This window comes from Centrocercus urophasianus, unplaced genomic scaffold (assembly GCF_019232065.1).
Source record: "Centrocercus urophasianus isolate 14NV4802_14NV808 unplaced genomic scaffold, USGS_Curo_1.0 seq_99, whole genome shotgun sequence".
In the NCBI taxonomy this organism is placed as follows: Eukaryota; Metazoa; Chordata; class Aves; order Galliformes; family Phasianidae; genus Centrocercus; species Centrocercus urophasianus.
This window is the reverse complement of record NW_024885632.1, coordinates 28,707-43,913: the sequence shown is the minus strand read 5'-3', so window position 1 is coordinate 43,913 and position 15,207 is coordinate 28,707. Positions and strand designations below refer to the sequence as shown.

At 51.4% G+C, this 15,207-nt stretch overlaps 1 protein-coding gene across 1 annotated transcript in view; it reads right to left on the bottom strand.

The window, feature by feature from the left end:
• Positions 1 to 9,715, bottom strand: part of MAP6 (microtubule associated protein 6) — a 36,767-nt gene extending 27,052 nt beyond the window's left edge. Inside the window, exon 1 of the mRNA XM_042839596.1 lies at positions 9,021 to 9,715. Within this exon, the coding sequence (XP_042695530.1) occupies positions 9,021 to 9,715 (695 nt within the window). The remainder of the gene's footprint in view (positions 1 to 9,020) is intronic.
• Between the last annotated feature and the right edge of the window lie 5,492 nt (positions 9,716 to 15,207).

Here is a 15,207-nt window from a genome sequence, read left to right as displayed (position 1 = left end):
CATGGAGTCATGGAGTCAAGGAGTGATGAAGTCATGGAGTCATGGAGTCATGGAGTCATGGAGTCAAGGAGTCATGGAGTCATGGAGTCATGGAGTCATGGAGTCAAGCAGCCATGGAGCCATGGAGTCATGGAGTGATGAAGTCATGGAGTCATGGAGTCATGGAGTCAAGGAGTCATGGAGTCAAGGAGTCACGGAATCAAGCAGCCATGGAGCCATGGAGTCAAGCAGCCATGGAGTCACAGAATGGCTTGGGCTGTAGAGGACCCTAAAGACCATGTAGTCCCAAACCCTAAAATATGGTGTTTCTTCCAATCCTTTTTCTGTTAGCTCACTAACAAGGCATACTAAACAAAAGCCCACACAGAACAACTGGTATAATCTGAATGATATTAAACATCTGCCCAAAAATTAGCTCGCTGTCATCAGCTGAGGGAAACCAGGAGGTGCAGTAAGGACTCAGTAGCTGGTGTCTCTTGGCCTATGTGCTGGTCAGACCACCTGAACACATTGATACCTGAGAGTATGGAATGAATGTAAACGAATAAAATCCATGCAAGAAAGAGGTAAAACCAACATATTCATACATTTTGTATATAAGTATCTTCTCTTTCCATATGGTCTCACAGAACTTTACACACTACTTTCCTATTATAGCATAGTTATCCCTTACATATCGTATCATAGCAGCGTGTTCATTTGGCCCTGCAGAAGCTTTGAACACCTCTGCAGCACTCATTCCCCTTCCCAAGAGATGTCTCCCAGTGCAGCAGAGGGATGGAGTGCCCACAGCAATCAGGGCCACAGCGATTCTCATTCTGCCTTCTGCATAACACAACCATGCAACTCCCATACCAAGCCTCAAACCTTGGCTGCTGCCAGACTCTGGTCTCACACCAAGTAATATTCATATGGGCTAGAACATGGTGTCTGCTGAAATCCAGAACTCGGACCACATCAATCAACACTATTTGCCTGTGTTTGAAGAGCAATTACAGCCTTTCTGTATTTCAATAAATAAATAAACGAGTGGAGAGGCTATGAAGCAACCGATACAGGAGTGGACCATCTCTAGACATCCTGACCCTTCCCACTGCTTAAGAGCAATACAAGCCTTCATTTTTCCCATTTTGCATCACATTGGAAGCATTGTGTAAAGCACCAAGGCTAGAAATACCTGAAGAGACACCAGAAGACCAGATCACAGAATTACAGAATCACCAAGGTCGCAAAAGGCCTCCAAGATCATCCAGTCCAACCATCCGCCCATCACCAATAGCTCTCACTAAACCACGTCTCTCAACACAACGTCCAAACGTTCCTTGAACTCCTCCAGGGTTGGTGAACCCACCACCTCCCTGGGCAGCCCACTGCAGTGCCTGACCACTCTTTCAGAGAAGTAGATGTAGAGATCTTAGATTGCAGACTGTAGTAGATGTTGAGATGGGAAGGGCTGAACAGACAAGTCTCGCTCCTACTCACAGCACTGGCACTTCACATTTAATGAGACTTCTTCCAGTTGTTCACTTCCATCTTCATATATCCCACCACCCTCAGTCCAAAATCCCAGGAACCAGCTTTGCAAAAGCTGCCCAAATGTTGGACTTAATGATCCTTATGGGTCCCCTCCAACTCAGGATATTGTGATTATACTACATTGCTGTCAGGACTTCAAAATGTTAAATCCTGAGATGCATCCTGGCTTCAAAAACCCAGCAAAGAATGGAACAATCAGACTTTTGCATCTAATTCCCCGCTTAGTTTAAATAACTTCCCCAAACCAGAGCTCACTCCATTGCACTGGCAGCAAAGTGTGGCTCAAACTGCAAGCACACTGCAAGATACCTTGCAAGATGACCTCCTGGCAGAACTCAGGGTTGATGGAGCCTCAAAATCCATCAAGTGGAGGTGGGAAGGGAAAGAGTACCCTGCTCTGCTGGGAATGGAGTCCTATTGGCACCATGCTCTGCCAAGAAACCACCAGCCCCACTGCTTCCCAAATTGGAGAACGGTGAAAAGTTGAGAGTTGCAGCCCTGCCTGTGTTTCCAGCCCTGCCTCCACGGGGAGAAGCAAAAGGAAATGCTGGAGGAAGGCTGAAGCTCAGCAATCAGGGCTGGTCCTGAAGGACTTTCTCACCCTTCACCCAGCACCCAGACACAAACCTTGGGTTTCTGTACTGCAACACACTGGCCTGCCAAACTCTGACCTTCTCAAGTCCAATTTTTTGCTGGTCACACTGGATTTCTGGCTGAACCCAACCTGCCCAGCTCCACATAAATGCACGGCTTCTAAGATGTCTGCTTGTCATTGTTTTAGGAGAAATACATCAGCTTCACTTCTATGGGAAATGGGCTCTCTCCCATCTCCCCCCCTCTGCCTGTGTAGCTGGATTAATGGGAAGGAAGTGGTCAGCTACTGGCACAGGTTGCCCAGAGAGTGGTGGAGTCACCACCCCTGGGGGTGCTCCAGAACTGTGGGGATGTGGCACTGAGGGATGCGGGCAGTGGGCATGGGGGAGTGGGCTGGGATTGGGCTTGGGGATCTTGGAGGGCTTTTCCTGACTTTATGATTCCACAGTCCTATGAATTGGGAGAAAAAATGGACAAAGAAGAGGAAAATATCCACCAGTTCACCTAATAATTGCATGTAAGCATCATTTAATCAACAGCTCGCATTTACACAAAGCACTCCCACAGGAAGCAGAGAGTTTATAAAGGCAGCAAGATGAGGATGAGCATGGAAAAGCAAATCTGTGGCATGAAGGTGAGGATTTAAATCCCCAACAAACCCGCAGGAGAGCAGCAATCTGCAAGACAACGTGCTGTCCTGCAGGGTGTGGGTATACACAGCAGCCCTGTGCATTGCTGCTTGCTTTGCAGCAGCCCATGCAAACCCCTGGGATCCCAATGCAGCAGCAGCCTCTGCATGCACACACTGTTGCAGTGCTGCAGGGTTTCCTCAGGTGAAGGCACTGTGTAAGAAAAGGAGCTATTAATAGGAAAGCAAAATGTGTTTGCTACAGAGCACCTGCAATGCTGGGCTTGGGGAGGGGAGACGAGGCGGAGGTTGAAGCAGTCGCTGAGCTGCCCTGTGGGTGTATTAGAAACACAGTGAGAGAGAGGGGACATCTGAAGGGTATCCAAGGTGCAGAGTTACCAATCCAAAGAAATCAAACTTGCATCCTCTGAGGGTTCCTTGAAGCTGCCCTTCCCTGCTGCTCAGCACAGAGCAGCAAGGCTCACCTACAGATATCAGCACCAGGGCTGTGCTCGCATCCAGCAAAGAGCAAAGGAGAGCAAGATTGATAGAGGGGAGAGTGCAGAAGTACTTAGAAATCGAAGGGTTGTTCCGCTGTTAGGAGACAGGGAAAGCAAAGGTCATGCTCTAAATGTGAGAGGAGACAAATTTACAACAGCTATTCATGATTTATTTGGCAAAGGAAAGGCAGACAGAGTCCTGCTGTCAAAATGAGACGATCTCTCTCCCTCTTATCTTTATTTATTGTTTGCTTTACAGCAGTAGCCTGAAGCTGCCATGTGGAATTGGGGTCTGCTCGGCAGCATCTGCTCCTGCATGCACTGCTGTCCAAACAAGCACAGCAGGGATGGGGAGGGGAGGAGGAGGGATGTCTGACACGTCCTTTGATACTACAACTGACTTAGCAGACAAAGAAAATGTGAAAATCTATCTAAAGCATTTGATACTATGCCACGTGGGAGATTATTAATTAAGCCAGCGAATACGAACATCAGCCGAACGAGAAACTGGGCACGGGAAATGGAAATGCAAAGTGTTGAACGCTGAGCTGCAGCCTGGAAGGAGGTTAGCGGTGCTTAACGGTGCTGAGGTTGACTTTGGCACACAAAAGTAGGGCAACGCTGATGAGACCTCCTAATGGCACGATACTATGGGCAGCACCGGGAGGGAGGAGGATCAGGATAGCATGCAGGAAGAAGAAAGGGAAGGACCTTGACTGATGTGCTCAAAACGGGGTGAAAATCCAGCATGAAGCTCCCAGGCTGGGCTCTAATCACTGGGATTTCTTGCTATGGCTGGAAGTGCCTAAGGAGAATGAAGGGGTCAGCAGAGGTAGTGATGGCCACAAAGGTGGTGTGGTGGGGTCAGGAAGAGATGGGCGTCTCCTCCCCGAACCCACAAGCAGCACGTTGGATCCATATTTTAGAAATGCTGGTTTCCCTCAGGAAGAGGGAGAGAAGAACAGCTGATCTGGGGGACAGAAAAAAAACTAAGCAATGGGATGTCTATAATTGGATGTAATGGTTCAGTGGGTTCCATCCAATCCTATGTGCCATGGAGTCCCTGCCAAGGTGACCACAGCAGAGCAGGAGCAGACAAAAAACTGCTCAGGTCCACCAACAACTCCATCACCAGAATGCCACCTCCTTCAATCCCGCCCTGCAGCACGCACAGCCACAAAATTCTGCTCTGCCTACACTGCTTCCAGCTGAGTCTGAGGATGGATACTGTCCACTTCAGGGTGAGTGCAGGCAATATGACTTTTGGGTTGGAATGGCACCGAGACTCTTTCCCAGCTGATGGACAGACCACATCCAGGGGAGACCGGTCATAAAACTGCAGAATCATGGAATCCTTAAGGTTGGAAAAGACCTCCCAGATCCCCAAGCCCAACCCATAGAATCATAGAATCATAGAAACATAGAATCATAGAATCACCAAGGTTGGAAAAGACCTAAAAGATCACCCAGTCCAACCGTTCACCTATTCCCAATAGCTCCCACTAAACCATGTCCATCAACACAACATCCAGCCTTTCCTTGAACACCCCCAGGGTTGGTGACTCCACCACCTCCCTGGGCATCCATTCCAGTGCCTGACCACCCTTTCTGAACAGTAATACTTCCTCATGTCCAGCCTGAATCTCCCCTGCCGTAGCTTGAAGCCATTCCCTCTGCTCCTATCACTGATGACACGAGAGCAGAGGCCGACCCCCAGCTCACTACAGCCTCCCTTCAGGAAGTTATAGAGAGCAGTGAGGTCTCCCCTGAGCCTCCTCTTCTCCAGGCTGAACATTCCCAGCTCCTTCAGCCTCTCCTCATCAGCCCTGTGTTCCATACCCCTCACCAGCTTTGTTGCCCTCCTTTGAACACGTTCCAGGGCCTCAATATCTTTCTTGCAGTGAGGGGCCCAAAACTGGACACAGTACCATCCCTCCCGTGCCCACCGACCACGTCCCCAGGTGCCACATCTACGCATCTGCTGAACACCTCAGATGCGGAGCGTGATAAAACAGCTGCAACACTCATTTCAACCCTTTCCACATCTCACTGTGAGAGCCTTCTCCATGACATTATCCCATACAACGGTCCCTGGAGCACCAGCATCATCTGCTAAGGGTATGGACAGAGCCAAAGCCACTCAATATCACCCACTGAACCTCCTTTTCCGGATGGATGAAAATTACCCGTTCCTTTGCCTTCCTTGCAGCCGACAGCAATCTTGGATCCACACATCTGTATGGATTAACTTAACGTCGCTCCTATGCAAAATGAGAGGTCATAGCTAAACGACATTGGGAGATTAAGTCTGCCCAAAAAAGCTCTGGTTCATTATCTCCTCCATCCTATCTCAGAACTGCGATGTGGACCAGATGGGGACGTCCTTCCAACCCGACATCCCCAGTTGCACAGTGATGGAGCATGAACTCCCCATCCTGGTGTGAGTGGCTCCAAGGAGGACATCCCTCCTGAGTCAGCTCCTCTGTGTCTCACAAAGCTCACAGCAGCTCCAGCACTGAGTCATTCATCCCTGCAGCTCCTACACTTCCCATTTGCTCCACGTCTTCAGCACCTCCAGGGCTTGAGATGAGCGACAGCGCATTAGCAACAGGCGCCTCGTTAATACTACAGGAGTCACCACTATTCCTCTCATTTCCTCTGATAGGAAAAGAAATTGGTGGGAAAAATAAATAAAAACTTTGGTAAAAAAAAAAAATAAAAAAATCCATATATGTCTCTAGTAAAGAATCTGAAAACAAAGCTTCACAATATTGCTTCTCATGGGGAAATTCATTGCACTACCACCTGCTTCTGCACAACGGGAGCGGTGCTTCTCATTTGAGATTTCCCCTTTCATTTTTTCTCCAGGGAAAAATATACAAACCCAGTTTTCCTCCTTGCTGAAAGATGTCCTTATGTGGTCCCTCAAGGTCTGCGGGGAGCAAAGAGGAGGGGGATGAAAGTAGTGCAAACTGGCCCCATAGCTTTGCCTGGGCAGCCCGTGTTTTGGGAAGGGATCAGGTGGTCCCTGGGAAGCCCTGTTTCTGTTTCCCCACTGCAGAAGAGAAATAAGACCCTACATGGCAAACAGATGCCAACATGCACAACCTGATCACCTTCAAGCCTACTTGCTGCCAAGGGATTCAAACTACAACTGTCCTGGGAGTCACTTCACTTACAGAAACCATTAGGATTGGACGCACACTCGGTCATTTCCCTACACAAATGGTTTTCCCATTTATTCTGTAGGATCTCTGGGGCACCTGCAGATGTGCAGTGTCGCCATAGCTGCTCTGGACTTGCTGAAGGATTGAGTGAGCATGGGGGGAGATGAGGTGACAGCTGGACTTGGGGATCTTGGAGGTCTTGTCCAACCTTCATGATTCTGTGAGTGGGCACGGTGGGGATGGGTTGAGGGTTGGACAAGACAGTCCTGGATGTCTCTTCCAATCTTAACTATTCTATTATTCTGAATAATCCTCCAGCACCAGGGCTGGGAGCAGCCTCCATCCTCCATGGCCATCACCACCAGGAACACTCTCTGCTCCATCGCTCTGAGCAGACCCGAGAGCTCACAGCACGCGGGCCCTGCAATATTCTCTATGAAGAGGTAAAAAGGGGAATTCCTCCCTTTCTCATGCGCTGATGACCTTGGGCTCATCGCTGGATGCATCCCATGCTCTGTTCCAAACTCCCCAGTAAACAACACAGCATCACAGCACGCTGACAAGCCATTAGTGGTGTGTTCTTTGGTTTCACCAAAGGTCTCTTCCCAGCCCCGGAGCATCACATTACGCTGATTCGTAGCACTGGAAGGAAATCTTCCCCAGTTCTGCCTCCAGCCAGCAGCCACACACCAGCAAAGGGCACAGAGGACAAAGCCCCATGTCAGCCACCCCTGGGTTGTTAGGGGGTAATTCTGGCTGCCCCATCTGGTAATTGTGGGTGGCCCCATCCTTGGAGTGGAACCTTCATCCCTGGAGATGTTCCAATCTCACCTAACCCTACACAACCCTATACAGGTAGGGAGACCCAAGAGCACTGAGGTTTTCCACAGTGACGGGGATTGGCAGAGTTTGGCTTTCAGAAACCCAAACAAAAAGCAACACTTAAAAGATGCTTGATTTGAACAGAAGCTGAGAGCAATCAGCCACAATATCAAGCCTTCGTGTTCCTATTGGGTCCAGCACCTGAACCCATCTGAGCCTCTGCACAGGGAGGATATGCAGCTGTAGGGGTTTGCTGGAGCAGACTATGGGGTGCACACAGGGGTGGAACGGCAAGCAATCTGCATCTAAATAATTACGTAAATAACCCTAATTATCCTTTGTAGCAATGGAAGAGTGCAACGTGACAGCTCTCCAGCTCTATTCCCAATCCCAAAACAGACAACTCGAAAATCCCTGCCCATCCTCTGCCATCTCAGAGCACCTGAACCACCGCATCCCCAGAGAGATGGATGTGGTTCTTCCAAAACACAGCAAAAACAAGCAAAAATAAACCCTAGATCCCATTGCTTGAGCCATCTCCCACCTGGAGAATAGGGACAGTGGGACAGAAAACCCAGCTTCACAGTAAACCTGCAAGGATTTACTATCTGCTTGGTGGCAGAGCACGATCTCCAAACCCCCCTTACGGAAGAAAATTGATGTTTCCCCAACCCACCGCTGTGCACACAGGCACAGGAACAAGCAAAAAGCTGCAGTCACACCTAGGTCACAAAGCAGCCCCCCTCCCCAGCTCTGCTCTCTGCCATCCCCACCCTCGGCAGAGGTGGGCACTGCCAAAGAAAGCTCTGGAAAACACAATCTCAGCAAATCCTCCTTGCAAACACCCGTGCAGGGCAGCAGCCACTTTGTTTTTGCATTCCCGACGCATCCGACCCCGCTCAGAAATACAAGCAAAGCGAGGAGATTAATGCAGCGAATGCTAAAAGGGGTGAAATCAGGGCACTGAGACTTGGGTTGGGAATAAAAGGGGGGGAAGTGAGGGGGGGGAACCCAGGGACGTGCCGCCCCACGCCGTGCCGCGTTAAACATGGCAGCATCCCAAGGCTGCCCCACCCAAGCAGCGCAGGGCGCGCGTCACCCGCATCCCAACGCGGCCCTGGGATGCTTTGTCTTGGGGATGCTGCTGGTCCAGCATGCCTGGGGCCCAGGGATGATGCTGTAGGGATGTAGGGGGGTCTGTGAAGCCAGGGACTGGGATGTTTCTGGATTCAGGGATGCTGTCAGGATGGAGGGATGATGTCAGGATGCAGTGGGGGTCTCTGCATTGTAAGAGGAAGGGATGCTGTCGGGATACAGGGATGCTCTCAGGATACAGGGATGCTTTCAGGATGCAGGGACAGTGCCAGGATACAGGGATGCAGTCAGGATCCAGGGACGCTGCTGGGATGCAGGGATGCTGCTGGGATACATGGACACTACAGGGATACAGGGATGCTTTCAGGATATTGGGTCCCTGCTGAGATACAGGGATGCTGTCAGGATGCAGTGGGGTCTCTGAACACCCAGAGATCCTCTCGGAAGGGACCAGCAGAGCTTTCCACACGGCAGAGAAGTGACCAGAGCACCCGCACGGCGAGTGGGGGCCGCGCTGCAGACCCTCCCCGTAGGACCCGAACCTTCACTCCCTGCATCCCAATAAAGCGGGACGTGCCGAGAGGTGGCTACAGGGCGACAAAGCGACAGCGAAAATCCTCGGGAACCAAACCGCCCCGCCCCCCAGAGACGGACGGGACGGCCGAGGGGGGGTCTCACCTGTAGGACGAGCTGACCCCCGCCGCCACCACCTCCTCCTTGATCTGCCGGTTGAGAGCATCGGCGGCCGCCCGGCCCCGGCCCTCCTGCCCGCCCGCCTCGTCGCCCCTCTGCCGCCCCTTCTCTCGGCCATCCCCGGGCCGGGCCGCCTTGGGATGCTCCTCGTCCGCCTCCGCCTCCTCCTCCTTCTTCCTCCTCTTCTCCTGAGCCGCTTTCTCGGGAGATCCGCGCTCAGGGACGAGCATAGGGGAAGGACCCGCTTTGGGGATCCACGGGTGGTCCCCTCTTTTAGGGATGGGCCAAGCGCGGAAATCCTTTTGGTACTGCGTCTCCTTCTCGAAGGGCGTATCGGACGGCTGGTACTCGCTTTTGGGTTTGCAGCTGGGCTCGGGGCGCTGCACCTTCCAGGGTTTGTAGTCGTGCCGCATCACCGAGTCCGCGGGCGGAGAGCCGTGCGGGGCCGTTCCGGGCCGTGCGGGGCCGGGAGCCGCGTCCCCCCCGCCCGCAGCCGCGGCATCGCCCCCGGGTTGGGTATCGATGGGCGCCGCCGCGCTGCGCGGGATTTGCGCGGGGAGGGGCTGCTCGGTGGCTTCGGAATATTTGGTGAAAACCAAAGGGACGGCGATATCGGCTTTATCCAGCTGGTTCCAAAAGCGGGCGATGCAGCAGGCGCGGGTGATGCAGGGCCACGCCATGGCGGCCCCGCTCCGCGCTGCTCCGCGCTGCTCCGCGCACTTTCCGCGCAGCGGCCGCACGCAGAGAGCGGAGCGGTGCAGGGAGCGGAGCGCAAAGCCCCGCGCAACGCCCGCGCAGCGCAGCGCAGAACGGGGCGGGGCTTCTGACGGGGGCTGGGCCTAAAGGGGGCGGAGCTTACCAAAGGGGCGGGGCTCAGCCAAGGGGCGGTGGCGCACCTGCGCGCATGCGCACGCGCGCAGGACACGGCCGTGCGTATCAACGTTTGCACGTATGCATGTGTGCACATATGTGTGTGTGCAGGTGTGTGCACGCATCAGGACATGTCTGCACATGCACCAGCACGCGTGTGCATGCATGTGCCACACGTGTGTGCTTCCGTTTGTGCACGCTTGCATGGAGGGCTGTGTGTGGATGTGTGCGTGGTTGAGTGCCTGCATGGAGGCACGTATGTGCAAGCGTGTGCCTGCATTTGGGTGCATGTGTGCATGCTCACACAGCTGTGTGCATTCAGTCCATGTGTGTTGTGTGCATTCATGTGTGCAAACCTGTGCGTGTGGATGCATGTATGTGATAATGCACGTGTGAATGCTTGCATATTGCACATGTATGTGTATGTGTGTGTACCTGCATGTGCATGTTTGCACGTAGGGGTGAGTTGTTGCAAGCGTATCCCTGTGTGTGCACAAGCTTGCATGCATGTGGTTTCACTTGCGTGCATTTGAATGTGTGTGCACATAAATGTGTTTGAATGTGTGTGCACATAAATGTGTTTGCATGTGCACAGATGTGTGCAGGTGTAACCGTGCTTGTGTGTGCGAGCGTGTGCTTGCATGTGGATGCATGTGTGTGGCTGTGGCTGCTGTGTGCACTCAGTTCACTGTGTGACTGTGCATGTGTTCATGTGTGCGTATCTGTGCGTGTGGACGCATGTCTGTGATTATACATGTGTGGATGCTCATCTGTTGCACGTGCATGTGCACGTGTGTGGACCTGCATGCATGTGCATGTTTACATGTAGAGGTATGCACACACATGCACACACAGCTGGACACACCTATGGAAATGCATGCACACACACGGACACGAATGCACATGTGCATGTGCACACACACATGCCACCACATGCATGCCCACTTGTGCACACACACAGGTATACATGCACCTACACGCCCCTACTTGCAAACATGCATGCATTGAGATTCACATATGTGCATACACACACGGGTACACACATGTGCAAAGCACAAGCATTTGCACATACACAATTACATGCACGCGTCTACATGCACACAGGAGAACATGCAAAATCACATGTGAACCGTGGTGCACACAGGTGTGCAGGCATAAACACACACACGTGCAGTCACACACATACACACACTTGCAAATCCATGTGCACATGCAAGTGCTCACGTAGGAATACCCATCCATGTGCACACATACACGCACACCCATGGGCACATGCAAATGCATTCATACATGTAGGCACACATGCTTGCACACTAATACGTGCACACATGCCCTGGCACAGATCAACTCATGCACAACATACACTTGCGTGCAGAAACATGCATGTGAGAGCGTGCACAGATGCATGAACTCATGCACATGTGCTCACCTACACATGCATGAGGACACGTGCACACACATGGACACGTGCACGCGTGCAGACACTGCACTCTGTTACTGTGGCCAATTATCTCCCTCTGCCATTTCATTGCAGGGTTGCAGGGGTGGGATTTTCATTAAAGACACAGGAAGCTCTTCAGCACTGGGGTTCACATCAGTTTTCCAGGAGCTCGTTGCTCTGCGTGTGGCAGGTACAGGGGGTGTGCACCTGCAACAGAAGCACCAGTCACCGCTTTCCTCTTCAAACTGACGTTATAAAGGCAATTCCATGGGGAGCACAGAAGCTCTGAATGCACTGCAATCCCTTTTTGCACAAGGTGCAGCAGCGCCTGGCTCCAGCCCTGCGTTTCTTTGCTGCTTTCAGTTTGATGATAGGAAAGCAGGAAAAACTCCACCCAAGGTCTGCAAGATTGCAAAGGGATCAAGCCCACAGTAACCCAATGCAACAGCTCCCGTCCTACAGCTGCAGGGCGTCCCAGCCCTGCATCCAGCTTGCTTGCTGGGCTTTTGCACAGCGCCTAGCATCCCTCTGGGATTTTACATGTGCACAGAGCAATGGGCTGGTTTTGCAGGAAGGTGCAAAGTCATGCTTCCCCCATCTCTGCTTTTTCCTGAGCTCTGCAAGGTTTGGCAGTGTCAGGAGGCTCTGCAGATACCCAGCAGTGCTGGATGAAGCTAGAGGCTGCAGAAAGAACAAATCACTCGGTGTCTCCCGGAGAGAACTGTGTAGTTCTATATAAATCCTGAAGCATGGCTGCTCATTCACTTTCAGGAATCAGCAATGGAAATAATCTAATCGCATACGTCAAGTAAAATCCATTAGCTCTAATTAGCCCAATGGAGCTGCTGGCTGCAAACCTCTCTTGGAAAGCATAGGAGTTAAAAAATAAAATAAAATAAAAGTGCCTTAGAGTTCAAATTACAGCCGAAAGCAGGAATGGCTTTCCCCTTTCTCCTGGATAAAGGCCATGGCGCCACGATGGGGCACTGGCTGAGTTGTGTTGGGATGGGTTGGAGAATAGCTTTCTCTGTTCTTCTGGGAAAAGAACTGCTTTCTGCTGGATAAAGGCCATGGCGCCACGATGGGACACTGGGTTGGGGAACAGCTTTCCCTGTTCTCCTGGGAAAAGGCCACGGTGTCATGTTGGGATGTTGGGTTGGGAATGACCAAGGACACCATTGTCACTGCTTTGGGATTTGCCCAGTGGGCTTTGATGCCACCCAAGAAAGCTGGTTTGCATGGTGCTAGGGGTATCACATTGGGGAGGAAAGCAGAGCAAACCCTGAATGTTGCAGCACCCTGAGTTAATGTTGGCTTTCAGTAGATGCCCAGGAGGCTGTGCTGGGTCTCATCTGTGCAGGAATGGGTCTCATCCTTGATGCAGAGGCAGGGAATAGCTCCAGGCATCCCCACACAATGTGACAGCAGTGTTTTGGTAGCTAATTAACAAGGAGCTGGTGAATCTTTTCCAGGCATCCTCAGATGAATTTGGGATGTTGAGCTTCCAGTTGAGCTACAGCTGATGGTGCCCATCCTGGGCCAGGTCTGAAGCTGCTTCTGCTGCTGCTCTCCAAATTTCTATTTTTCTATGCTAATCTGCTGACAAAGAGGGATTGGCTCCTTGTCTCTGATCACCAACCAACATCATGTGCCGTGTGTGCAAGTTTTCCCCTCGTACACACATACCCACCAGTTACTGCAGTGAGAATGGTATGTCACAGGAGCAGCACAGTAAAGATCAGTGTAAGACCTTATGGGAGGGAAGATGGTTTGATTTAAATATGAAAATTATAATTAATAATAATGATGAGGGGTGCTGTGTGGAGCCAGGAGTTGAACTCAATGATCCATATGGGTGCCTCCCAACTCAGGATATTCTTCAGTTCTACGATTATAGAGACCATTGGCATCAGCTTCACGAGAGATGAGGCCCCGGCTCCAATGCAGACCCGGATCAGAGCTCACCAGGTGAAGTGTGTGCACCTGGAGAAGTGCATCCAGCTCCACACCATCTTGATTAGGTGCAGAAAGATCTTTCTAGATAGATTTATATCCAATATCTCTGCTACCTCCATGTCCAAGTCACATCCTTGAAGCATCATCTCTGCACCAGGGCTGTCCCTGCAAGGACTGTCCCTTCTTTGGTCCCCAGGATGTGGCACCACGGGCAAAGGAATACAGCACCACAGCAGTTGGCCACGTACAGAGGATTTTTTGTGGATTCTTGAGTCTTAAATCATTTTGTGGTCACACACAACTGTGTAGATATGAAATTCCGTAATGGAACTCAGTGGCGAAAGAGGAATCATAGAATCATAGTCAGGGTCATAGAATGGCTTGAGTTGGAGACAGGACCTCAAGGCTCACCTGGTTCCAACCTCCCGCTGTGGGCTGGGTGCCACCCATCCGACAGGCCGCCTTGGACCCATCCTACCTGGCCTTGGGCACCTCCAGGAAAGAGAAACCAATAGATAATTACTGCAATTACGCTTTCAGCTTCCTCCTGATAACTTCCCTCCCACTGGATGCGTGTCATGGCATCGCTCCTTGCAGGTAAACCTTCAGGTCCTTGGTCCCGGAGCACAGCCAGCTCCCCACGTGCAAACTGCTCCATTGTGGGTATGGGGTCCTGTGGGGTCACCCCAGTATGCTGATGTGTAAAGCTGGATGACTTGCAAAACCCGCAGCTCGGTGACCCAGGGCTTCAAGGGTTGGCATTCGGAGATGGACATTGATCAACCCAATCACAAGGGCTGCTGATAAAGGGATTACAGGAATGACCTATTGAGGGATTAAAGGGCTTAATGCTCCCGAGCTGAATACAAGCACAGGAGATCGGATAACTGACTATAAATACCTGAGAAGGAAAAGGCCAAGGGGAATGTCACTGGAGGGGTACCATGGAACACATGTGTGGGAGGAGGAATGGTGAGAAAATGAGATTTCAGTGACTGAGAATTGGGTGATATGAGTAAATGGAACAGCAGACAAATTCCCCTGGAGGTGCTGCCATGGGACTGCAGGGAGGAGGAGTGAGCAGCACTGGGAGTCATCAGCACATGGAATCACAGCTCAGTGGTATCTCACTGATGATCCCCTCCAGCCTCCCCACAACCAAACCAAGTCAGCACAGAGAACAGGAGAAAGATGTGAAAGCAATCAGAGAAACACGCGGGAGAGCTGGGATGGGAGAATCACCATCTCAGTTATAGGATCACAGAGTCAGGAAGTCTGGAAAAGCCCTCCAGGAGCCCCAACCCCTCTCCCAACCCTCATGCCCACTGCCCACATCCCTCAGTATCACATCTCCATGGCTCTGATCCTACCCTATCCCATCCCATCCCATCCCATCCCATCCCATCCCATCCCATCCAACCCATCCCCTAAGTGTGAATCTTCCCCTTCTGTGACCAGCACCAGCTTATATTTCCAGCAGCAGTTATGCAGAGAACATCTAATTGTTGAAAGACCCCATAGTGCAGAGAGCTCTGCTCCCATGTAGCACAAAGCACAGGTGTGGTTTCACCAATGCACAGCAATAGCTGCATCCCTGTCCCTAACTGGAAACCTCTGAGCCCTTTCAAGCTTTGGAAGATTTCAAAACCATTTCCAAGTATTTTTCTCTCCTGATTTAAGGAAACATAGATACAAAAGGCAAATAGCATGCCCATGACAGAGCAGGACATCAATATTTATTACCCAGCTGAGCCTTGGTCAGCTTTTCCACGGAGCCAACTTGTACATCAATAAATCTAGAACATGATATTTTTTACTGTAATAATGAACCATGAGCAAAAAGCTGCTCAGGGAATCAGTGATACAGCAGCTGCAGGGGTTGGCATGACATTTCTAGGGGCAAAA